Genomic DNA, 24,548 nt, shown 5'->3' with positions numbered 1-24,548 from the left:
TGTGAAAATATTCATCAAAGCTAGAAAGCCTTCTGGCTAAACTTTTGCCTCAACAGAATTAATACCGAAATCACCAAGCAGTTGCTAGAATGGTGCGTGCTACCCTACTACACAGTGCAGTTTTATAGACCTTAAATCCGTATCCCATAAAAAGACCGCATAAATATGGACAACATTGAAACTTTTTCCTTCCCTTTGGTCTTTTCCTTCTAACCATCACCTCCAGCGTCCTACTCCTGAATCTCCAGCACCACCGCTTTGGCTACCGCTGGAAGAGCTGGCAGGAGGAGCAGGCTATCACTGTCGCAGGGAAAAGGAGCCTCTGGCACCATCTATTGAGTACCGGAGGAACAAAGCCCAACATGGGCTCAGACTAAATTTCTCCATGCCCTACGGGGAAAAGGGTCCTGCTCCAAATGCTGTCCCTGATCAGGATGAATGGGGAGCTGTGCCATACGACTTTGGCTCAGATTTCTATTCAGCCAAGCACTTAATTGCAGAGACCTAAGAGACCATGGCTGTGCAAGGGAGGGTGCAGCTTCTGTGGCTGCTCTGCATCCCTCGCTGGCACCAAGGGCACCGAGTTCCAGTCCTCTGAGTTCATCTGCTCCTGGGAACTGCTTTGCTGAAAAGGTGAGGACATATCATGTCCTGTATTACTTTACTGGATTAAGGCTTTTCTTACGGCTGCTGCAACAAGCTTTGCTTGGGGTGAAGATGCTAAATTTAAGAACGGGCTTTACCTTATATGTTTGTTTTCAGGATAAAGGCCTTGGGGATATTTGCATATGCAGACATGGGAACCTGTCTACAGTGAAACAATTTCCTGTAAATCCCAGTTTTGAGACTAGACCTTCCTACAAGCACAAGACCACTTTCCTTTTCTTCTCGCTAATATTGGGTTTATTTAAAAAGATTTTTTTTTTTTCAATGTCTTACTTTCAGAATCCCATCACAAGCAGCTCCAATCTGGCGGACTTTCTGCCAGTTTTGCTGCTCTGGGAATTTGTAATTCATCTTGGACCGCCTGGCACGCGGCCTCTGAATATGCAAACTTAAACTCAAATAATGAGCTAAAGATTTCATGTTCAAATGAACTCAGAGGTGCCTTTAAATTCCTCTACTCACAAGAACCCAATTCCCTTCTTTCCTTCAGCCTGGCCATAGGAGACAGATGGCACTGACAATCCTGCCTTCATCCTATTTGCTCAACCAGCTACATCATGACAGAAACAAACATATTACCTTTCCCAAAATACAACCAAAGTCTCATTTAGGGGACAAATCTCAAGACTGAATTGCAAAACGAAGCATGTACGAGAGCCCTCACCTTGAATGCTGGACCTAAGCAAATGGTCAAATGTAAGTGTGCATAAACGAAAAGACATTTCCTTTACAAAAGGAATTTATTGGGAAATTTTCTTCTTTGCTTAGTGCACAAAATTCTTATCAACAGAGAAGGTAAGACCACATAAATGTGACTTGTGTCTTTAATATTTAGCTGGTTTTACCTCCTTCATTTTGCTAAGTTTTTGAAAACAAAAATGTAATTTAAGTACTACTACTACTACAAAAAATTAATAAGGAAAATGCATAGTAATTTGGGAAATTGCACTGTTCAGTTTAAAAAACATAAATTACATTGCAAAAAAATCAATTTAAACAAAGCTTTAAAATCATAAATAGCAATTTGAAAACGGAAGAGCACGTCAGCACTATGAACAGCGCTGGTATCTTAGCACTGCCTACCTATCTGAAATTTATTATTTATTTTTATAGCCTTATAATTTTCCAGTTTGAAGTCGGGTTGCAGAGCGGTTAGCAATCACCCAGCTATTATTACAGCAATGCAGGGATGCAAAAGATCTCTCAGATTATCAAGGGCCATCTCCCAGAAGTTGCACGCATCACAGTAAATAACCATAAACTTACTGAGCTCTGTCTTAACAGTAACTTCACTCCCGTGTCCTAACGATTTGGATTTGTAAGACTGCTTTGAAACCTTTTCTTGTCATTCTTAGATTTTCAGTTTAAGTTTCTATGCAACTTGTGTTTTTGTAGCTGCTTCTTTCAGTCCTAACTCTGTCCTTCAGTAGCTGTATTTTCTGGTGCTGATTCTCCTGATGCCTTTATTGATGGCAATCGTATCTCCTTTCAGCCAGCACTTTGCCAGGTTGAACAAGCTAAAGTCTTCTAGACGACTTTCATAAAACAGGTTTTGCAGTTCACTAAGAGAAAAGCCTCTGCTCTATTTCAGCTTGAGCGCCGCTAGCGAGAACAGGGGCGTGGAAAGGCAGTAAGCATACAACGGCATTTGTACTTCTCTCTCTTTGAGTCACATTGATCTGCACCATGCTGCCATCTGGTACTGCTCACAGGCATCTTTGATCAGCTACTATATCTAGGGCTTCTTTCTCAATAATTTACAGCTAATAGCTTTTTTTCACTAGTCCCCAGGTGAATAACCTTACAATTAACAGAATTTGTTGCTATACCTTTTCTTTCACTCCAGGTCTCAATGATCCCCCAGTTTTTCAACATGTTTTGATCTTCTCTTGTTTCGATAATACCTGTCGACTCCATCCATCAACAAACCACCTCATTTTTTTTTGTTGATATGGATAATTAAAATGCTAATCCAGGTTGGTCCCCCAAAATAATCCTTGAAAAATTACAGTGGAGATCTTCTCTTGCTGTATATTCTGCCTTGCAATACAATTTCCCATTTAGCCAAGTCCTTAGCCACATTCTAATCCCTTTATAATCACTTTATTCTGCTTCCCTAATTTCCCATGTGACAGAATATCAGACATATTACTACAGTTCCAAAAGATGAGAGCTAATGTATTTTCTTTGTCTAGAACAATCTGATATCTTTTCCAAGAAAATCATGCTCTTAGTCTGCGATGACCTGCTTTTTAGACTCATTTTCTATCTACCTACATCTCTCTAATTACTACCTCCATTTCTTCCTTGAATCTGTTTACTATTGCACTCATAGACACATTAGACTTTTGGGGGTGTTTTTGCATAGTAATTATATATATTTAAAATTAGGTAATTAAATGATTCTGCAGGATTTTACTCACTTGTTCCACCACCAGGACTAGTTAGAACTAGTGAAGGATGTGGTGCTTCCATGCTTTTATGAAGTGTAGCCACAGCAATAATTTTCCTTTTATGTATGCATAGTTTGGTGACATCTTCGTCCGCTTTAACATCTTCAGCAGTTCTCTGCTTCACAGCAGCTCCAGGATCAAAATTAAAGACCTAAGAGTAAAAATTCCAACATTTAAAATAAAGATTATAGGCAGCAAACTCACCAAATATACCTAAACCAGAAATTTTACACAGAATTAAATTTGCCTCCGTTCCTCTCAGCTATCTGACTGCTCCTACATTGCCCAAGAGATACCTTTATAGTACATTTCAAAATTATAAATAAAAAGTGAATATATTTATAATAAGCAAACAGAGTCACAGAAGTTGTCATCTAGCAACAGAACTCCAGCACTCCTCAGTATAAAGCATACAGAGAAAAAAAGGAGAAAGGACCACGTATGTTTGAGATTGCCCTGTGATGAAGAAAAGTTTACAATTTGTGCACAGACAATAAAATTGTGAAGCTGATACTGAATCTCTCATGTAAGTCAGTGTCTCGCTCTGATTCTCACATGTTAACACGACGTTGTCGATGGTAGGTTTTCAGTTTAATAGGAGACTGTTCAATCACCATAAAAAACAAGTCAGGTCTTTTCCATGAGGGGAGAAGGCAGAGCTGAGATTGGTTTTGTATTTTATGGTAGATCTTTGGGTGTATACCACTTATGTCATTTTATATATTTGATCTAAACAGAGATTGAGTCACAGCATAGCACATCAGCTGACATACTTAGCTCATGAGGATTATAGCACAGCGATCCAAAATGATGCTTTTCTTTACCTTGGGAAGAACAAGAGGACATTCTAGGCCACACTTGCATGTTCCATCAGTCAGCAAGTAAGTCTTCACCTGCTCCAAGCAGGATAATAAAGACCCACTGGGACTGTAAAGGAACACAAATGATGAATACAAGCTATTTGATAGGTCATGATTTTCTATCTACCATTCTAACAGCTCACATAGAGAGTGTTAAAATAACACAGCTAAGATTTCGTATTTTGTTCCATACTACTTCTTCCTTTTAGTCAAGAACCGAGTTGATACTTACCAAAACCAGCCCCCAAACCCCCATTTTAAAGGAAGATTTTACTATAGAAAAACAAACATAGCAAATGCAGAGAAAAGAAGGAACTGAGATTATTGATATTTACTATTCACATTACAGTCCTGCTTTAAAGTCTTAACTACTGCCCAACTACACTGAGATTATTTTTCTCCCTTCTCTCTCCTATAAAGTGTGACACACAAGCAGAGTGCAGTCCCATGGACCTTCTTCCCATCCACCACATCACTGCAGTTCCATGCAGGCATGACAGTCATCTGTACTTTTTAGACCTGGGACCTAATTTTAAACGAAAACCCTCAAAAGTGTGCTTCAAGAAGTACGAGAAAACCCATACAGAAAAGGGGGAACAGTAACAAAACTGTTGCAGCGGGGTCTCTTAGTTGCATAAACAGTTTGGTTTCATTCAGCTAAAATTTCAACTCTCTCACTGAAAGTGAGAAATATTACACCAAGAAGCCAGTCCAGTGAGTTTCTGATAAACTGCACTCGGGTTTCTCTAACTCCCACCAGAAAAATCATTATCTCCATATCCAAAAATAGGACATTGGAAATTCTGTTACGGCAAAATCACTAATTCATAAAATGAAAAAAGTTCTCATGTCACAAGCTTCTAATTTCCAGGTTGCTCTTTATTACTTAGCCATCTAAACTGTTTATCAGGGAAAGAATACTATAATTTCTGAGGACTGGGTAGAACACTGGTTCTTAATGGCAGCTGTAAACAGGCCTTATTTTAACAAAAAAACCCCAAACAAACTTAAGTGGAATAGTTTGGATCATGAAAACAGTCAAGAGTCAAAATTCCAAACTATGACGAACTTTCGTACTTAAAACCCAATGTATAAAAACTTAATTCTGCACAGGAACTAAGTCACGTATAAAGCAACATCTGCAAGTGACATTTAAAGTTATGCTGACTGTTTAAATAAGTTATTTATCTGCCGGACTTGCCCTGAAATAATTATTTTAGAGAGAACTGCCCATATCGTGCATGTGAAACAGTGACAGCTCTGAGAGTAAGCAAGGTAAAAGAGCAATCTAAAAATAATGGTATGGGTATGAAGTGATAGATAGGTCAGAAAGCCAAACCTTTCCAATCTTAAATTGAAATACCTGGGGAGAATGGGGAAATTACTCTTTATTTTTATTTATTTTAACTTCACCTTTAGACCGGTTAAACCACGGTGCTACCATTATCGCATTTTAACTCAGCGAGTATCATTTGTTCTCTACTTTGGCTCCCCATCTCCAGCGTTGGCTGATCGCTTTGGGCTTTCCCAACCTGTCCTGATCCACAGGAGGGACTGCTCACCCCAGGCGACGACCTGACTTGAAGATGTAACAGCTTCCCACGGGAGAAACTCAGATTGGCATTTGCTCTTCACTATCCCATCTACATGCAAAATCTCTACAGACACTTTCTGTGACTCTTAAAAACTCAGGTTAAATGGCATCCTTGGGAATATGCTCTGGAGTCAGGATGCCATTTTATTTGCACTGGTAAAAAAGGCCCACTGCACAACAAAAGTAAAGCTATACCATCAGAGTTCATTTCCCCCCCCCCCCTATTTCTAGAATAAAGCAATTTCAAATACCCTTCCTTGGCGTGTAGTTTGCCTGGGCACACGTATCCAGTTCAGGCACAAGGAGATACCGGAGCCTGGAAACAACAGACCCCTAAGGCACACATGTACTGCACCGACGATCCGCGGGTGTAAAGGAAGGTCTGGATACTCATGCTTACCAGCAGTGCACAGAGCAGTCCACTGAATCTGTGGCATGTGGGATTCAGCAGCCCTCCTGCACTTATATGCATGGTTATTTGTCCACAAGGAACAACAACATTTAAAAAAGGCCCAATTTTTCAGTTTCTGCCTTACTCTTGGGAAGACTTATGTAACTGCAAAGTATCTTTTCTGTGCACAAATTTCCTCACGCTCCTATACTGCAAAGGATAATCCACAGCTTCCTTTGTACGAAACTACCAGGTTTTTTTTCAGCTCTGAGGTCATCCAGAAGTTTTAGGCCTCCCAAAGAAACAAGAAATAGGAAACTATAAAATATATTAGGATCTGTTACTGACAGTTGTGATGACCATTCACGAACAGTAAGCCGAAGGAGAGATTTAGATCCCGCTTTAAGGCAGCAGTACTGTTTTACTAAGAAAAGCACTGAGACTCAACTCAGTGCTTTTACCAGGTAAAAAACACCTAGTTAATTAACGGATTTAATCCAAAACAACTGCTGACACTTGATGGAATAGCACGCGTGCTTTGTAAGGAAGCACAAATAGAATGAGTCCTATTCAGCTGGGATCATCTATTCTAGTTATATCATGTCAGATCTTAATATATACACTAATTTTCCCTTGGATAGCTTTTGAGTCAATATTGTTTGACCTTTCACTCTCTCAATAAAGGCTGTGCATATTTTCAGGGCAGTTGTTCCCTCAGAAGGGCAGTGCAGCGCTAGAGCAGGTTACCCGGAGAGGTGGTAGAAACTCAGTCCTTGAAGACGCGCAGCTGGTGAAACCAAGGGCTGACCTGACCGAGTGCTGCAGACACTCCACATCAAGCAGGAACTTGGATTATTTGACTTCCATCCTTTCCAACCAACATGCCCTACTCGGTACCTTTCACCAAATAAGAATGTAAGAGCTGTGGACCATACTAAGCGCCTGTCCTTAATCAGAACGGCTTACAGAAGGCAACCAGAAAATTAACCATTGGATTAAAGACGAAAAAAATACATGGGCAAAACTTGGGAAGAGGGAGGAAATAATAAAAGCTTCCCTAAGCTGAAAAAGGCAACTGGTAAACTTGATCAATAGGGTCAAGAAAGTCCCCCTGAACAAAGAGAACATATATATAAAGAAGACAGAAAAGAAAGTAACTGTCAGAATTATACCAACATTTACTAGCTTATAAACATGTAAGACTCATGCTTGAAGAGGCAGCACAAGCTTTGTGGCCTGCTTCTTATAGCTGTGGAAAATGAACTGCAGAAGCAGGTAGGATCATCAGGTATATAAGAATACCAAGGCATTATATGTCCTGATGCCTGGATATAGAGATGATAAGAAAAAAAACCGCAACCCACAACTTTTTCTTTCACATTGATTTTTAACTTAGGCAGAGGCCCAGTAAATTACAGCTGTAATGAGAAAAACAAGGGGAAGGCGATTTATCTTTGACATGCGTATCACTGACATGGATTTTGTTTGATTCTGCTAATTGAGAATATAAACAAGAAATCCTGGAATGCATTTGATCTTTTACGGTAGTTTAGTGTAAAATTGGAGTATGCTTTGACTCATTAAAGGATTTTGTATTGGTAATACATAAAATGTTGTGAAGAAGTGGTTTTTTTAATCACGGAATAGTGGAATAAGATTAAGCAAATAACAGACTGATAATCATTTAGACTTCTATGATGTAAACCTGATGTACCCATATTTTGTTAAAGCTAACTTTGATCTTTTTTCCAATAACATCTAATTTATAGTCTGTTTGTCTGAACACATTCACTTAATAGTAATTTCAATGCATTTCTTTGTGACTGTTACGGGGTGAAGCAAAAAAATCCAATAAGCTAACAAACAAATGAAACACCTAAAACTTTGGATTTAGGCTTGTGTTCCTGTTTTTTCTACGTGAGAAACGTTGGGAATCCATAGAAGTAAATCTTGCCAGAGAACGTCAGTGATACTGAAACACAGACCCTTCCCACGGCATATGAAAACGGATGTTTTCAGCAGCTACTAAGTAGTCACACTGCTTAAATTTCCTTTCAAAAAAGAGTAAGTTAACCACAAAAGTATAATGGAGACCTGGAACGTAAGCCAAGAAAAGACCGAGGGAAGAAGAGCTCCAGAATGTCAGGATAAAGTTGCATGGCACTGCATGAACTGAGCTGAAGGCTTGTTGCTGACGGAAGAAGAAAGTCCCGCTCTACCTTACCTGCCATGAACTGTTTGCGTGCCTGATCGCTACTTTGAATTTTACCAGCAAAGGCTCTTCTAAAAAGCCTGTGCTGGTGCAAGGAAAAGGCAATGCCTATGCATGTGGGAGCAGGCAAAAGACAGCAGAGATTTCTCATCATCTCAGATGTGTCATATAACTAAACCTCTGGTTAGTTTCATTGTAAAAGGTTTGAATAATAAAGATATTAAGGAAGGTTAAATCTGCTACTGCTCAGCCTTAAAATCCATATGACAATAATAAGTAATAAAGAACCATTCATGCCTAAAGCAAAATGTATAGTAAGGATTATCAAATATTCAAGACCAAGCAATATTAGATTTAAGAGTACGTTAAGGGCATGCAAATGGCACAACTGGCATAAGTGGAGTCCACTATTATCAGCAGGAAAAAAATGACCTCATACTTCCATAAGAACAAGCCCTTGAAGTTTTTGAGTACAAAAGCTTAGCTGAGTCACTAATTTACCACACTTTCTGGCAAAACTACAACGACAACAGAACGAGTAACCACCTCAGATAACCTTACCTGATATAGAGCACTCCGCTTTGGTCCACCCGTCGCTGCCAACCAACGGGAACTTGCACTGCTGGTGGCCCTCCATCCGTGTCCCCTCCGTCACACTCCTTTCCACCATTCATTTTTCTGTTTCTGTTTACGAGTCTTCAAAGATATCAACAGTAAGATGATATCCTTTTACTACATGTCATCATGGCCTCCCAAAGAAGGCCATTCAGTACACCTTTCCCCAAACTGTACAAAGTGCATTGGGAGGCTCCAGCTCAGTTTGAAACCAAGTCCTTATAAGTGGCCATTTTTGTTAATGAGTCAGTTTCCCATTATAATCCACATTAAATATGCAATGTTTAACTCCTTATATATTCATAAGGATGAACTATATAGATAAAAATTAGTGCTTCCAACTTGGGAAAATCATAATTCACCAATCCTTTGTTACCTGTCAGAAAGGAGAATGGGGAAAAGGAGAATTTCTAGTTCAACAGCATGGCTCCAAGCTTGATGACTGTCTAAGATAACTTGTATTTTGTGAAAGCTCGTCTCATTTTTATAAATATGAGTCAGATCTAATACCTCCAGGTATTATACCCTTTATATGCCACATTCTTTTTGTTTTCTTTTTATCTTCCATTCATTATCCAAGTTGTCTTCTTGAGTTTCTTTCATGACTCCCTGGCGCCAATAAAACAGCCTGAAAAAAAACAGATACAGAAAACACATGAGCCATTTTCCGAAGTCTTTCAGCCCAGTTCAGTAACTTGGGAACATGTATACAGCTGCATCCATTTAAAGAGCTTAGAATCAAAATTCTAAATGTCAATGGAACCATCAAAATCAGGCTTAGGGTAAATACAATCCTGCTAGCATATTCTATTTATATGCGGATGCAAGAGAGCTGCATCTTAAAAGCTACAAGACTGCGACTGTTATTAAATAGTTAACGTACAGTTTGGGTGAACTAAGGGATGTATCTTTTAACTAAATCGTTTCACATATGCTTCTGTTCAGAATTATCAACAGATGACTAGCTCAATTAATGCCCTTTAAAAATTGTTTATAAAACTGAAAGAATTTAATGGTGAAGGAAGCTGCTTCTAAGGTTGATAATATCCATAAAAATGGAATAACCCTGCATTTAGACTAAATTAAAATAATCACCTTACAAAAAAATTGTGTAACAAAAAGGGAAAAGACAGCATCAATCCACTGATCTCAGAATACCTATGAAACAATTTGAATATCATAAGTAAAAATCCCCCCCCCCCCCCATGATTATACTGTACGAGCAAATCTTCTTGAAAGAAGTTCAGAATGACGTGAACTGTGTTATTCCCTCAAAATCGTCTTTCAAGTTAATGAGGTGAGACTTAGCTCTTGGGACGGTACGTTTTATTAAGGTGAGACAACATGGAATACGTTATTCAAACAGTAAATACATCAGCAAAAACAACAATCCTATAACTCAGATGTAAGACAGCATTGAAGACTATTGTACGAACAATGCTAACAGGTTTTATTTGGAGTTGCGTGTCAATTCTGTCTTATTCCTAATACCAATGTTATGCTAACATTTTAAAACATAGTAAATGTTACTAGAGACCTGACTGATTTTAAAAAGAAAAGGGTTTTTGAGATAGAGATGGAACAAAAAACCATAGGATCCTACAATGTTTCTGCAACAAGAGTACCGACTACACATTACATCTAGATTTAAGAGTAACAACAGCTCCTTCCTTCAAGACCACTAAAGGAAGGCTACAGAGGCATAAGTATAGTCCTCGAAAATATTCCATTAAGTACGCTTACGCAGTACATTCTCTTTAGATGTGCTACTTATAAACGTAAAGTTCAAAATGCTATGTAAAGAAAAAAAATAAGCCGTGGTATTTACAAGAAGGATTTGGACTAGAAAGGAGTTGGCTGGACGTACCACCCCCTTGACTAAGGTGCTGAAATCTAAAGAATAGAGTGCGATTTTCGGAATAAAGAGTATGATTTTCTGCAGGATGAAGCCTTCTAGAATAGCCTGGCACTGTTTCAACCTTCTTATGCTCTGGAGGGCTCCAACAGGACGCAATCCTTGGCCTGCCAAAACCAGGGAAGGGACGGGAGACCATGAAGAGATCCTGGTCGCTGAGAGTGGAGAGGTGACCGAGAACCAGCTAGCGAAGGTTAGAGTGAATGTCACACGAAACACCTTGCCATCTCTCATATAAAACCAATCTATCCTTTAATCTCTAAATCTGGTACACAGAAATAGGATTTGGAGAGCGTTTGGCAACAGTTCAGGACTCTCTCAGGTTTTCAGTTTAGAAGTTTTGGTGTTTGATTGGTTTTATCCTGATTAAGAAGGTAGCAGACGATGTTTCATCAGAACCAAGGCACAATTTACATCCCAGTTTCAGCGTTACTACTGAATGCTGCACTGGCATTTTTATTACAGGTCCCATGTAAAGCTAAAACAGGTAAATAATTCCCCTATTATTTTTAATGAGAATTAACTTTCTGTAACACAGTAAAATCAGAATCAGAAAATACATTTTTAAAATACTGGATGCACACAGTGCCGAGAAGGCTGCTCATCTCTTTGCCCAGTCTTGCTGTGGCTCATGTTGCTATTTAGGGCAATTGCATTGGATCCATTACGAGAAAATAATAGCCATCAATTTCTTTTTTGCACAAGCAGCAAGAGACACTTTGAAGTAACTTTATATTTCTACCGGTTCTGCAATGCTCTGCCTCAGCTAACATCCCTTTCCATCACCACCGTAATACTTATCATCATCTACCCAGATAAACCATTTTTCAGCACTGCACATAGCTTGAAATAGTACTAAAAGAGGCAAAAGAATTCACTTAACTGCTTTGTCTGTGGAAAATATTTAAATATTTTTACTCAGTACAGTGAATTGGAATAAAATGGCTGCTTCAGTCATATAGCTTCAGTCAAAGTTTATTGTTTGTATGACTTTTTCTTGAGAAATACTAGAGACTAAAGAACTGGAAACTAACACAAGGATTTGAGTGACGTAAAAAATAAAAATGAATCCAAGCACAGGTATGATGATCCATTTTCCATTCTTCCCTAGGTACAAAATGACTTCAAAGACCACACTGACCCGAAGCAGAAAACAGTGAATGATACTATTCACATCATCAAAGCTTGACCTTTTGTCTTGTAATTTACTGTACTTATATGCAAGTTGGGGGCTGTGAGGACACACCAACGTGCCTCTGTGCAATGAATTACAGAAAAGAGGGCTAAGGCTCCCTGGAAGCTTCTTAGTACACGGCTAATCAGTGTGTAACTAGCCATGTAGAAGTACACAGCTAATCAGTGTGTAACTAGCCATGTTTTATAGGAAAATGCTCATGGAAGTGAGATTTTTTTTCACTAAACCCCAGCACAGTTTTGTGTGGATTCCCACAAACTGCAGGCAATAAAATACTCAGTACATATTGTAACCGTTGCGCATCTCTATTAGGCACGAATGGCAAAAGTAAGAGGTTGCCATTCACGTTTTGGTACAGAAATCCTTCACTAAACTGCCCATGCAGAGCTGCTATGTGTTATTTTATTTAACTGCGTAACACCATAGAAAAGTTAAGTGTAGAACAGGTCTCTCCAAGAAGAGTTAAACCTCTCAAATCTGGTTCAACAAAGGACACCCTTTGCATTTTCCCAGTAATCGGTTCTCAGCCAAACAAAGAAAACAGAGCTAAGGAAGATAGCAGTCAAAAAGAAGATGACAGTCACTTAAACCAGGCTGGGTCTGGCTCTTTTTCACGCTACTGCTGGTGTAGGCTGGTCTTATAATATGTTTTAAACGATAAGGCAGCCTGGACAAGAAGCTGCAAGTTTAAAGGGACAACTGGTGGGGACAGAGGCACTGATCTATTAGGTTTGGCAAACTGTTTGGTGACTGAAAAAAGACATTTAAATCCCAGTAGGGATCGGCCTGACCGTGAATGCTCTCACACACAGAGCATCCATTTGACTACTCAAACCTCTACATTTATTACCAGTCCAGAATCTTCCAACTCAACTGCAGAAAAATCCCGTCTCTTTTGATGTACCATTTCCCCCTTCTCCATCAAAGTCTTCTATCTGAAGTACTTTGGATTGGGATAGAAAGTATTTGGATTTTGGACCAAATCCAAAGTATTTTGGACACTGGATTCTATCCAAAGGCCTGATTTTCATCAACCCATGTAATAAATACCTCTTCTTTGTAATCTCGTAACAACTCCAGACAACTCATGTTATCTCACCACGAGTAACACAACTTTCCACATCTAAATCAATTACTTCTTTTTTTTGTGCGCCAAGACATGCCGTTTAGATTTGTTTTGCAGTCCAGTTTCATTACAATATGCTTAAAAGTATTTCATTGGGGAACTATGCAAAACGACACTGACTTGTTTCCCCCTTTAGCCCCCTCCAACCCCTCACCCCATGGAAAATGTCTCCTTAATTTTCATGTGCTGAAAGTATGTTTTCAATTTTTAATGCAACTGTCTCACTTTTTGAAATGTTGCATTTTAGGAAGCCTCTGCACACTCAGCTGTTAATGTTTACTTTAAAAATTTTTTAGTCAAGTGGCGAAATGGAAAACTTGGTACAAAGTAAAAAGAAACTTAAATTAGGTACTAATGCCCTGGATTCAGATCTATCACATATGATAGTAATACCAATGTAACATTTATTTTACCAATAAGTGGACATAAAGCCAGTTAAGACAAATTTTGATAGTCTAATATTGCAAGGATACTTTTTCTTACATGAACTTTTAAGTGTGCCTAACAATTCCATGTATCACAAAGGCTACTTCGAGGTCCACAATCAGTGACTGCCTCTCCGATGCACAAACCCAGTGCTTACAAACAGAATGACCAGGTTTGGGGTCTAAAGCTTCACAGACACTTGGAACGTACTCAAAACATTGCTTATAGATACAAATTTCAATCTCATTTCCCAGGCTTTCCTTTCTAGCACAGAAAAACCTACAAAATACATTCAGAAATAGAAATTCCCTCAAATCACTGTCTTGAGGTTTTAGAACTAACAGGAAGTTTTCGCTTCTTAAAAAGTGTTCTTTTCAAACCACGCAGAGTTCAAATGAGTTTTTATTTAGTTATCGCTTGCACATTATTAATCTGTTTAAGTCTATCAAAGCAATTAGTTAGGATACTCCTGCATCATCTAATTAGATACAAATGCCGCATCACTTTTTTGGGAATGCTTTTCCATTTTGCAAAGAAGCATTCTCTTGACTAATTAGATTGGTATTGAATACTTTATGAAGCCCTATTTTTAGGCGAGTGATTCAACAAACAAATGTGCCTGAAGTATAAAGGAAACCTTTCTTCCTTCAATCTTATCTCATTGTATTGGTATCCAGGACTATAATACAGCTGTATACATGATACACTCTGGCCTTTGGTTTGAGAAAGACATCTTCATCTTACTTGTAAACACAGAGTATTAAGAATACATTGCAACAACTAGAAAATTGATCTGCACCGAACGACCTAATTAAAATGATACATTTTAAATTGCCCTAGTGCCGAACGGGTTTATACCAGTCCAACTACCTTTGGTATTGAATTATTCTACACTGTATAAAAGACAGCGTTATAACGTACTATAACAAGGCTTACGCATTCCTAATTTATACTATTTTTGATGCTGTAGAACTTTTTAGGACCAGAAGACTCCAATTTAACCACTCTATAAAAAATGATAGCTGTTTGGATGAATTCACTCATAAAGAGCAAAAAAACTTCAAGGGTCCAGACCGCTGTACCTGTCTCTACACCTGCAGTCAACGACCTTTACCAGTAGCCCACTGGACATGCCCCAGCTCAGCCAGCCCCGCTCGCCTGCACGTGGAGGGACAGAACCCTATAGTATTTGGTTTCCTGCCAGACTAGATGACCAAAGCTGTCAGTTCAGACCTACTGTTTAGGAAAAGATTCTCATACAGAAAGACTGATTTACGTTCCTGGATTCTAGCTGATCATTAAGAGCACAAAATATGAATCTCTTCTCTTGGGGAAATTTGGACCAGCATGCTTCTACTAATCAGAAGTTGTAACCTTGCATCCGATATCCTTCCCACTAATGTTCATAGTGCAGGTAAAAATTGGAGTTCACTGAGGTGCAACATATCCCAAATTTAGGAGATTTAACTGTGTCATTAGAGTCGTCCAAGGCAATGGCTGAACTCAGAAGGAGCACCATTCTTTCAACGTTCTTTACTTAATGTATGTATAGTACCAAACCCCGAAACTTTCTCAAAGTATGACTGCCTTTTAACACATCTATCTGTGTAACTCCCAGAGTTGGAACTGATGTTTTCACTCCCAATGCAAGAATGGAGAAAGTACATGCTTTCAAGAACCTCCTTTGTGTACACATGTGCAAGTATGCATACCCACAGCATCTCTGCAAGGGTTTTGACAAAAAGCAAAACCGAGCTATGCAGCAATCAAAGAAGATGGCAGGAAACAAAAGGATTTTCTTTTTAAGCCTCAGCTCTGTCTACTCAGTAAGAATTTAATAAATACAACGGTCACCCGATAGAGTCCACAGAAGAATACAGAAGAGTCATAATGCTCTTTCAGGCCTTCCACCACATTAATTTTTTTCTTTACAAGGGAAATAGGTCAAAAATGTGTGCATGTGAGACGGGTCTACTTTACTGTCAAAATAATGTAAGCGCTCAGATTTTTTTTTAAATTAAGACTGGTATTTGGTATGCAATTTAAATCAACCAAGTTATTCTGTAGGTAAGAATCATGTCACCCTTATCAAAGCCTTTCTTAGGAAACATTATGAAATAGAATAGCACTAACCTATATGTTAGTAAGAAATGAAGACACATTATTACATCCACTTTGGCACTTTAGGGGAACTCGTATAATGAAACGTGGAACTTGTATAATATATGATGTCCATCTTCAGCAACCCACAAATCTAGGAAAAGCAAACCTGGACTCGATTGTTTTATCTTTATTTTTTTTTAATGGCCAAAAGCCATTCATACATTTACTTTTTAATGGTCTTGTTTCAGTGTGCAGGCATGAAGCTTTAACAATCTTCCACAAACTGGTTATTTTTTTAATTCTCTGAAACAAGACAGCAAGTAAAGTATTCCATAGCACAGGAGAGCTGCAAAGCAAGGTCCCTAGCTGTGGATTTTGAAGGACTAGGTTTCCTACAATATAAAGAGAAATTACACTTGAGGTCTTTTTCTGAACAGCTTTTCTTCAGTTCCTTTTCTTCTTCCTCCATCACGCAGTGGTGATGCGTCACCGGTATGTACCAGTTCTGCAACTGGGAAGGCCACCTTTTCTGGGTCCCCTTTAAGTTTTGTTTGAATAGGAATTTCTGCCTCCTCCAAAACCCATCTTGCCATAAGAAAGTCACAATTCTTAAAGTATTTTGATTTTTTATGTAATACTTTTCCAGAATTTAGTATTTTGGAACAAGTATGAGTAAATCTTAATTCTCTGTGGCTTCAGGTATCCTTCATGGCTATAACACTGAAACTTTTCTACCTCAATTGCCATTCTGCTAGCTCTATAAGAAACATCAAAAGCTCTAGAAGAGTCTATCGGGGAAAGTTACCATGACTCCACATCGAGAAAAAAAGATGACTGCAAAATGTGGAAGAAAAAAGCAATCTGCGCCCACAAGAGTGAGAATTCAGACCTTCCAAACCGACTGCCACAACAGAAGAGGATATTAATAGAGGAAAATCTGCTTTGTCACAGTGGGATCGCTCTTGCTAACATAACACACAGATTCATTAGAAAGTGACCGCTGCAGACATTCACATTTGTCCAAAAAAGTGATAAGGAAGTTATAATTAACATAAACTTAAAACTCTAATAGCAACACACTGATTCTTATGAAATGATTTAGCTCTAAGTATTTTAAAGTTTCAGACCAAAGTTAAAATTACTTCAAAAGGAGATCCAAGCACGCGAATAAACAAATAACAAACTTCTTGTTACAATTCTCATGTTTCAGGCTTCCGAAAATCTGAAATTATTATAGTTTTATCATGGTTTAATAATGAAGATTATATGAATTTCAGGAACTTCTGATACAGAATGTTCTTAAGGTATCTAATAAATAGATGCAGAAAATAAATAGGTAACAACTATTCGTAAGTGTCCAGTTCTACTTGACAGCTTTGCTGTACATTAATGACTTATCGATTGCTAGGGAAATATAAATTTGTGAAAACAAAATATTTTAATGTAACTAATTCAAAACCTGAACATGAAAACTCAATTAGATTTTAGATAAACAGTTAAAAAAGGAAAAAATCAGATTGGTGGAAATACGGTGAAAGGCTCTGAGCTGCTGGCATAACAATTTCCGGATTAGCCCCAGATCTCCATTAACTGTGCCCTGCACTATCAAAAATTAAGCAATAAAAGGTAAAAATGAAAATCATACACCCATATCTTAATGCAGAGGTCTCCATACACTGTATAAACCTCCTTTGTATTAGACACCTGAAGTTCAGGACACAGCAATATTTAAATCATTTGAATAATTCAGACAGAGTTTCTGTGCAAGAGAATGTCAGAAACATAGGAGGATTGCAAATTAAACCTGTAAATTATGCTTTTGTGCCAAAGTAATAAGTCACATGACTATACTATTTTTAGACACACGGTATTTTTTTCTCCAAGTGCTATTTTTTTAAATTGTTTACTAAATTATGTATCCCTACTCAGCAATTTCCCTAATGAAAATACTCTTAAGATATTAAAAAAAAATGATAACATAAAAATCAGCTATTCAGACACCTTAATGCAAACTCTACAGCCTTATCTGCCATAAATATAATAGTGTTTGAGAGCTTAGGCTGCCTCTCTGAAATCTGGTATGCTACAAACCTGTACAACATGATAGATGAATCGCTAGCATTAGTAGATTATTACTTACTGTCTTTCAGTGATACATTAATTGAATTTGTAAGTATTTGGAGAATTTGGCTCCACTGTTTCACTTAAGAAACAGATAGTTCTCTCTGTTTTCTAAAAGAGGACTCAGAAGTTCAAGGATATTTAAAAAAAAAAAAAAGTGGGTGATTTTAATCCTTTTAAATGCTTTCACTCCATGAAAATTATGATAAATATTTCTTTCTTGATATACAAGAGGTCCATTAATTATCATTTTAATCATTTTTAAATGAATCTCTATGAAGATTTGTATACATGACCTTTCCTTCCATAGCTTCTTTTTCTACTTACACTGGTCTGAGTCAGCTGTTTTATGACTATACCGTTCGATTTAAAAATACTTTCTCGCCCTCATATTAAAACATCACATTTGGTTTATTATTTAGAATCTGTGAAATAAGTAATGCAAATATAAAGTACTTTTTAATGTACTAATTAACAGTAAGGCGCAGGACTAAAAAAAAAAACCCCAAACAAAAAAAGCCTGACCTTTTTCCTCATTAAGCATTAGATTGAAGGTGGATATGTTCATCTTGTTCATTCCAAGCTGAAAAATAAAGAATCAGTTGAAACAGAAGGTAAGCAATAGTAAGCAATACAGTCCACTTATGATGTTAAGATCAATATTAAATTATTCTTAATTATTTCTCCATATTTATAAACACTTAATCAGAGAGGTTTTGTAGAATATTATTTTTCCTTTGAAACTCTGAAATAACTGTTTCCACTTCATATTTTGTACACACTTGATTTCCATAAAACATCATGAGCACAGAAAAAAAATCATCTAATATTTAAGAAAATGCTAAAGTACAACTTCTTTTTAAAAAATCTACTCTACTAAAGTTTAATCTGTATTCCGGCAACAAAAATAATAAAGTTCTTGACTGTACATACACGCCACTAGTTTCAAAAAAGATTTTGTGCTTCATGAGCGAAAAGCTTCTTTCCTGTCTGGCTGTCCCATCCCCTTCACTCAGAGATTTACTTTTAAGAAAGCCGAGGTATTTTCGGCCCACTAAAATGAGGAAAGTACCTAAATGTTAGTGTGTGTGTATTTTGGGGTTGACTTTTTATGTAACAATTATCAGACATATTCACACTGACACCTTAATAAGGATAAATTTCATTGTCCAATAAACCGTGAGGACTGCAGTCTGGCTCCTAGAAAACGAAACATTTGTTTTTATGATAATAAAAAGCATTCTATTCTCTACTTCAGTAGAGGGGTTGTGAAACTCTCCTTGGAGGTGTTTTGCCATTCAAACACGACATCGTTGGGTTTAATGTAGAGCAAGATGGTACCTGGTAACGAGGCTCAACTCTGTCCTGCCAGGTATCCATGGCTTTGCTCACTTGATGCACTATAAAACCTGATTTTACTACATGCGCAGTAAAGGTTTGATTCTTTTCAGGAGGAACTAACCAAAAGGGTGAATCACATTCAAGCTTGACAAGTATAAGAGAATTCCACCAGCTCGTCAAAGCAGAGAAAAAAATTAAAACCACGTGTCCCTTTAAGGATGTAGTACATCCAAGAGTTTCAGAACAAAGCTCCAAAAAAGACGAGAACCTAGAAAAAGCACTACTTCATCCCAATCGAAGGACAGTATGTTGTGCCAGGTACTAACTTAAAACTCAAACGGTCCTTTATTCTCTGAAAAGGCTTGAAAAATGTCTCTGGAAATGCAGACAGTAGGGATGTAACACAAACATTTAGCATGTTCTGGCACCATGCTCCAAAAAGTGAGCTATTGGAAAAAATGTAGGCAAAGAACCAATTAGTCAGCTCCTTATCACAACATATTTAAAGCTTGATCAAAAGAAATTCATTTAGTAACACAAATATATTCTGTCACAAAAAACTCCATAAACAAAGCCATTAGTGTCATGAACAAATGCCATAAACTCTTGGCAGAAAAATCTAAGAAATATAAATTCAAGCTACAGACAGGTACGATAGCTTCCCACATTTGTTTTGCACGTATTTATTTCTTATGTTACGCTTCAGCCTACCATCTCAATGGAAATCTGAATTCAAGGAAATCAGTGGCAAACTTCCAAAGGCTGCTGAACCTGAATTTCACTCCATTTTAAATAAGAGCTTTGCAAAGCATTTCAAAGCATTTTATTTAAGAAAAAAGGTCCTTTGGTTCATTTTTTTGTAATGAAAACTGCCACACATAAAGACTTTAAATACCACATACCTCAAACTGTAGTATATTATCAGGAATAGAAAAAGTTTGCAGGGAAACAAAACAAAGCTAATCCCACAATTAAGTTGACGGAATTACAGAAACTGAGGATCTGAAGAAGGATCTCGGGAGAGCAATCTGCTCAGCCCACTGCCAGTGGCGGAAGGTCAAAATTACCAAGATCGTCTTTGAAAGCTGCTTCTTTATGCATTTTTAAAAATTTCCTATCATAGATTTCATGACAGTTATAGGTAAAATATCCCAGTTTTTCATCCATATTTGCAGTCAGGTATGAGGTAAAACAAAAAACCTTGGATTGCTTTCTCTTTACATCTATCATAAATTATCCTTTGTGCAAACTGAACTTGCCTTTTCTTTTTCTTTTAAAAAATCTACAGAGCAACTGCCTCCATTGCTTTTATAAGAACCTCTTATCTTTTTAAAACCTTATGCCCATCCTACAGTGTTCTCTTTCTTCCTAGAATAAACAAACGCAATCCTTTCAGCTGTTCTTTAACAGTCCTGCTTTCTAAATCTGTCACTAGCTTGTTGCTCTGCTTTGCCTTCTTCTGGCTAATATAAATTTTCTTTAAAAGGCAGTGCCCAGTACTGCAAAATATATTGTACCTAAGGTCTCACTGACAGCAAACACATACTGAGTCTTGTGTCACTGGTACTACACACTGTAAAAATTCCCAGTGGTCTAGGAATGAAAATTTGTGTTTTTTTTTTTTTTTTTTTTTTTTTTTTTTGTCCAAGCTCTCCAATTGTCTTCCTCTTACAGAGGGAACATGCAATGGCAACTCGGAAGTTTCTGAAAAAGGTATTATTCTTAATGCACTTTCTCAAGCAAAACACGAGTACAAAAAATAAGAGACATTTTTAAGGACTGAAGAGATCCTTATGGAAGGAGAAGCTCAAGAAGAGAAGGTTTAGGGGAGACCTTTCTGCTGTTATCAGCTAGCTAACATGTGGTTAAAGAGAAGGTGGAGCCAGAGTCTCTTCTGATGCTCATAGTTAAAGACAAGCAGCAGACACATGTGCAACACAGAAAGTTTTGTTAACACATATTAAGAAAATTAAAGCTCTGGGGGGATCTTCTCAATGTGTATGAAGACCTGAAAGAAGGGTGCAACGAAGATGGGGCCAGGCTCTTTTCCAGTGGTGTCCAGTAACAGGACAAGAGGTAACGGGCCCAGATGGAAACACAGGGGGTTCCCTCAGAACATCAAGCAACGCTTTTTTTACTGTGAGGGTGACGGAGCACTGGCACAGGTCACCCAGAATGCTGGTGGAGTCTCCATCCATGGACATATTCAAAAACAGTCTGGACATGATCCTGGGCAACCTGCTGTAGGTGACCTTGCTTGACCAAGGGGGTTGGACAAGATGACCTCCAGAGATCCCTTCCAACCTCGGCCGTTCACTGTGACCTCCAGATATCCCTTCCAACCAGTATCATTCTATGGTTACATGATAATTCTGTCTCATGACATCCCCAGCTACTGGTTTTGTTAACTTCAACAGGAAACATTACACAGTGCTTCATTAGCACAAGTGTACACATCTTTTCATCCGACATAATGGAGAAAAGAATCCCTTCACTTACATGCTCAACAATTCACTTTTCTCACAATCCAGGTTTTCTTACAGACACTTGTCTTAAAACCTGTTCACATCACAGATTCACCAAATTCAACGACAACATGAGAATAACATCCTCCTTGGAATGCCATGAAATCTGAAAGCCTGCTTTCAAGAACTTAGAATATTAAGAATGGAAGCCAGAAAAACAAATATTTCTAAATATAGCCGCAACATTAGGTTCCATAGGTACAATTTACAAATGCAAAGGAAAAAAAAAAAAATCATCAGATCTTCTGAATTTTCATAAAATCCTACTGAAGAAGATTGCTCTTCTGTTAGCCCTCTCTACTGAAAGGGACAGCTCTCTAAAAAACAGAGATTCAAAACGAGTTGTGAACATCAAGTATTCTGTGGGAATACTATACATATCGGTTCAGAGGTGATCAGACAGGATTCTGTATTTTTTCTGGAGAAGAAAGTACTGATAAGAATGAAAATGTACCAATGTGTTTAAAAACCTTACTTTGATGCAACAAATATAGTACAGACACTACGCTGACTCATTAAGTTGTCCAAACAATCTATTGTAGATTAACATAATTTTATTTAAAAATAAAAACATACACATTTCTTCAACTGGGGCACTTCAGATTAGGGATCTCTTTAGTCTTTTCTGGAGGGATTTAAAAAAGCTTTGGAGAAATCTTAAAGCTATGGAATTAGCCTGGTATTTATAGCTCAGTTTCCTAGCGTATTCTTTGAGCTTCCTAGGACGTTCTTTTTCTCCATCTGCTGGTTGTTGACATGGTGTAACCTTATATTTTGATTATGAAAACGTATAAGAATAAGAGCATTTCATTTTACATTTTACTGTAAAGTTCCGGCTTCATCTCAGGGCAAGGCAGCTACACTTTGCTACCACAATATAATCTAGGTCAAGAATGGTGCTGCATATTTTCTGATACAGATAACTGGAGTTCTATTGTTTAATTATGTCAAAATATATTACTACCAATTATGACTAATACTCCATATGAATCACACTGTCACAAAACGGTAATTTTCTTACCATTAAAATACTGTGCTTCATATGCTGTTTCAATACAATCTGTTAAATCTAGGTCAAGAATGCTTTTTTCTTCTTTGTTCTGTTACCAAAAAGGTCCACGTATGGGTGCACTGTCTATCTTGTACAAAGATATGAATTGCTAAATTGTTTACTTTCCTATTCGGCACCATTAAATGTTGAAGGTGTCTGCTGTTCTTCTGTTTAATTTTTTTTAAATATTGGCTCAAATCTTTTGTATTATGCTACTTGAAATACATTTTGTAACAAACTTTACTACCACAGCATAAAGCTAGCAAAATAAAATCAAAAGTTTCTCAGCCTAATAAATGCACTGATTAACTTTTGCATACTTACCTACATTACTCCTCATGGTCTTGCTTCTCGTTACCTTGGGGATCTTTAGGCTTCTTAAAATTCTTGATGCACTTTCAGCTTTGCTTTAGATAGTCTCCTGTTCAGATCTCGAGAAGGGGCTATGTCCATTGAGGCTGGCTCCTTGTCTTACTACACCCCTCATCTGAGGAACTCATGCACCCCACGTTACATCTGTTGAGACAGTCGCATTATTTAAATTAAAGAATGAGCCAAACATTTTTATTTCACTTTTCTTGATTGCTTTGTAAGCCCTTATCCAATTACTTTGTAGTATAAACTGTAATAATATCTGCTTTTAAAGAAGGGTAGGATGGCTCTGACTGGAACTGATGAAAAAAAAGATACCTTTTTACTACGTTACGGTGGTTCACTGTCCAGAAGAGCAAGTAGATTTCTATAAAAATGAGTATATGGATTTTTATGATGGAAGTAGTATGCATACCAAAAAAGGTCACTTCTTCAGTCAACTTGAGTTGTACTGATGCATGCTAAAACCCTTCAACTACAAAGGCAAAAAGTCTAGGCTTTAAAGAGTTACGATACTGCAAACGGCCTCGGTTATGTAAAAGGTTCCACCAGTCGTGTTGATGGGCTCTTAAATTCGTCTTTGCACAGGTACACAGATACTGGTGAACCCCTAGCTAAACCACAACCTGCATTATTCCATAACATCTGCCTGTGAGTGAGCCATTTCCTTCAGAATCACCACCAAAATGTACCTGCAGTCCTCCACCGGCTCAGAGTTAGCGAGGCTTTGATCGTGCCAGTTTCAATTTCTCTGACACTGAAAGGAGTTAACAGTCTTTGCAGGACTTTAAGTCAATTAATTAGTTCTTTTAGAGGTGAAATGGATTGGAGTTCATTAGGTTAAAGGCATATCCAAAAGAGTTAATGTAGGCTTTTAAAACATTATACTTGAAAGCCTGAGGACTCAGTACGGGCACAGTTAGGGATTACAAATACACATTTAACAAATTCAGAATTACTGGGGATTTTGCTTTTTTAAAAAATAAATCTTCAATTAAAATAGATGCAACATAGCCAATCAATGCTTTCTGAATCCTACAGAAAGTCTAATGAATTTGTTCTGATTTACAGATCACGTATCTGGAATCTCTTTTAAAGCCATTTGTCATCATAGTAAAGGTCTCAGTTGTTGTTGTTAAAACCTTCTCCCCTAAGAGAAAACCCAGCGATACAAAATGTGAATGAAAAATTTCAGATAAGCCAAACAAACGGGGTATAAGCACATTAGTTGCATAAAGTACATTGGCTGCAAATACCAAATACAGTATTTACTACAATTATTAAAATATCTTAGTTAAGTTTAGAAGCAAACCCTTTTGCTTTCTTGGTGATGACCTGCTGTTTGGCTTTCATTGACCTTATTAGTACCACTAATTTAACTGAGTTATCAGTTGATCAGAATCTTCCCAATTTATGGGCAAAATTGGGGCACAGCATTTTGTAAAAATGGGCACCAACGAGTCTTGGTTGTTCCAAACGGCATTAACCAAACCACTAGAGCCTTTCAGCAAACAGTTTTTTCATATGCAAGCTACTTAGAAGAAAAATTATTAACTCGCTGAAGTTCTTCCCCAAACAGCAT

The 24,548-nt window shown here is 37.6% G+C and overlaps 1 protein-coding gene across 12 annotated transcripts in view; it reads right to left on the bottom strand.

The window, feature by feature from the left end:
* The window catches only part of MBD5 (methyl-CpG binding domain protein 5), a 148,124-nt gene that overhangs the window by 38,934 nt on the left and 84,642 nt on the right, over positions 1 to 24,548 (bottom strand). For 9 of the 12 annotated variants that reach the window (XM_049815157.1, XM_049815118.1, XM_049815222.1 and 6 more), the window contains 5 exons: positions 22,919 to 23,110; positions 18,203 to 18,260; positions 8,738 to 9,419; positions 3,944 to 4,046; positions 3,090 to 3,270 (listed from right to left, as the gene is read on the bottom strand). In XM_049815157.1, coding sequence (XP_049671114.1) covers positions 3,090 to 3,270; positions 3,944 to 4,046; positions 8,738 to 8,850 — 397 coding nt within the window. In that variant the 5' untranslated portion in view covers positions 8,851 to 9,419; positions 18,203 to 18,260; positions 22,919 to 23,110. The remainder of the gene's footprint in view (positions 1 to 3,089; positions 3,271 to 3,943; positions 4,047 to 8,737; positions 9,420 to 18,202; positions 18,261 to 22,918; positions 23,111 to 24,548) is intronic. The other 3 variants (XM_049815136.1, XM_049815165.1, XM_049815212.1) reach the window with 3 other exon arrangements.

The sequence above is a fragment of the Accipiter gentilis genome, chromosome 1, assembly GCF_929443795.1.
Source record: "Accipiter gentilis chromosome 1, bAccGen1.1, whole genome shotgun sequence".
NCBI classification, from domain to species: domain Eukaryota; kingdom Metazoa; phylum Chordata; class Aves; order Accipitriformes; family Accipitridae; genus Astur; species Astur gentilis.
Note: the sequence above shows the minus strand (reverse complement) of the source record. Positions and strands in the feature narration are given on the sequence as shown.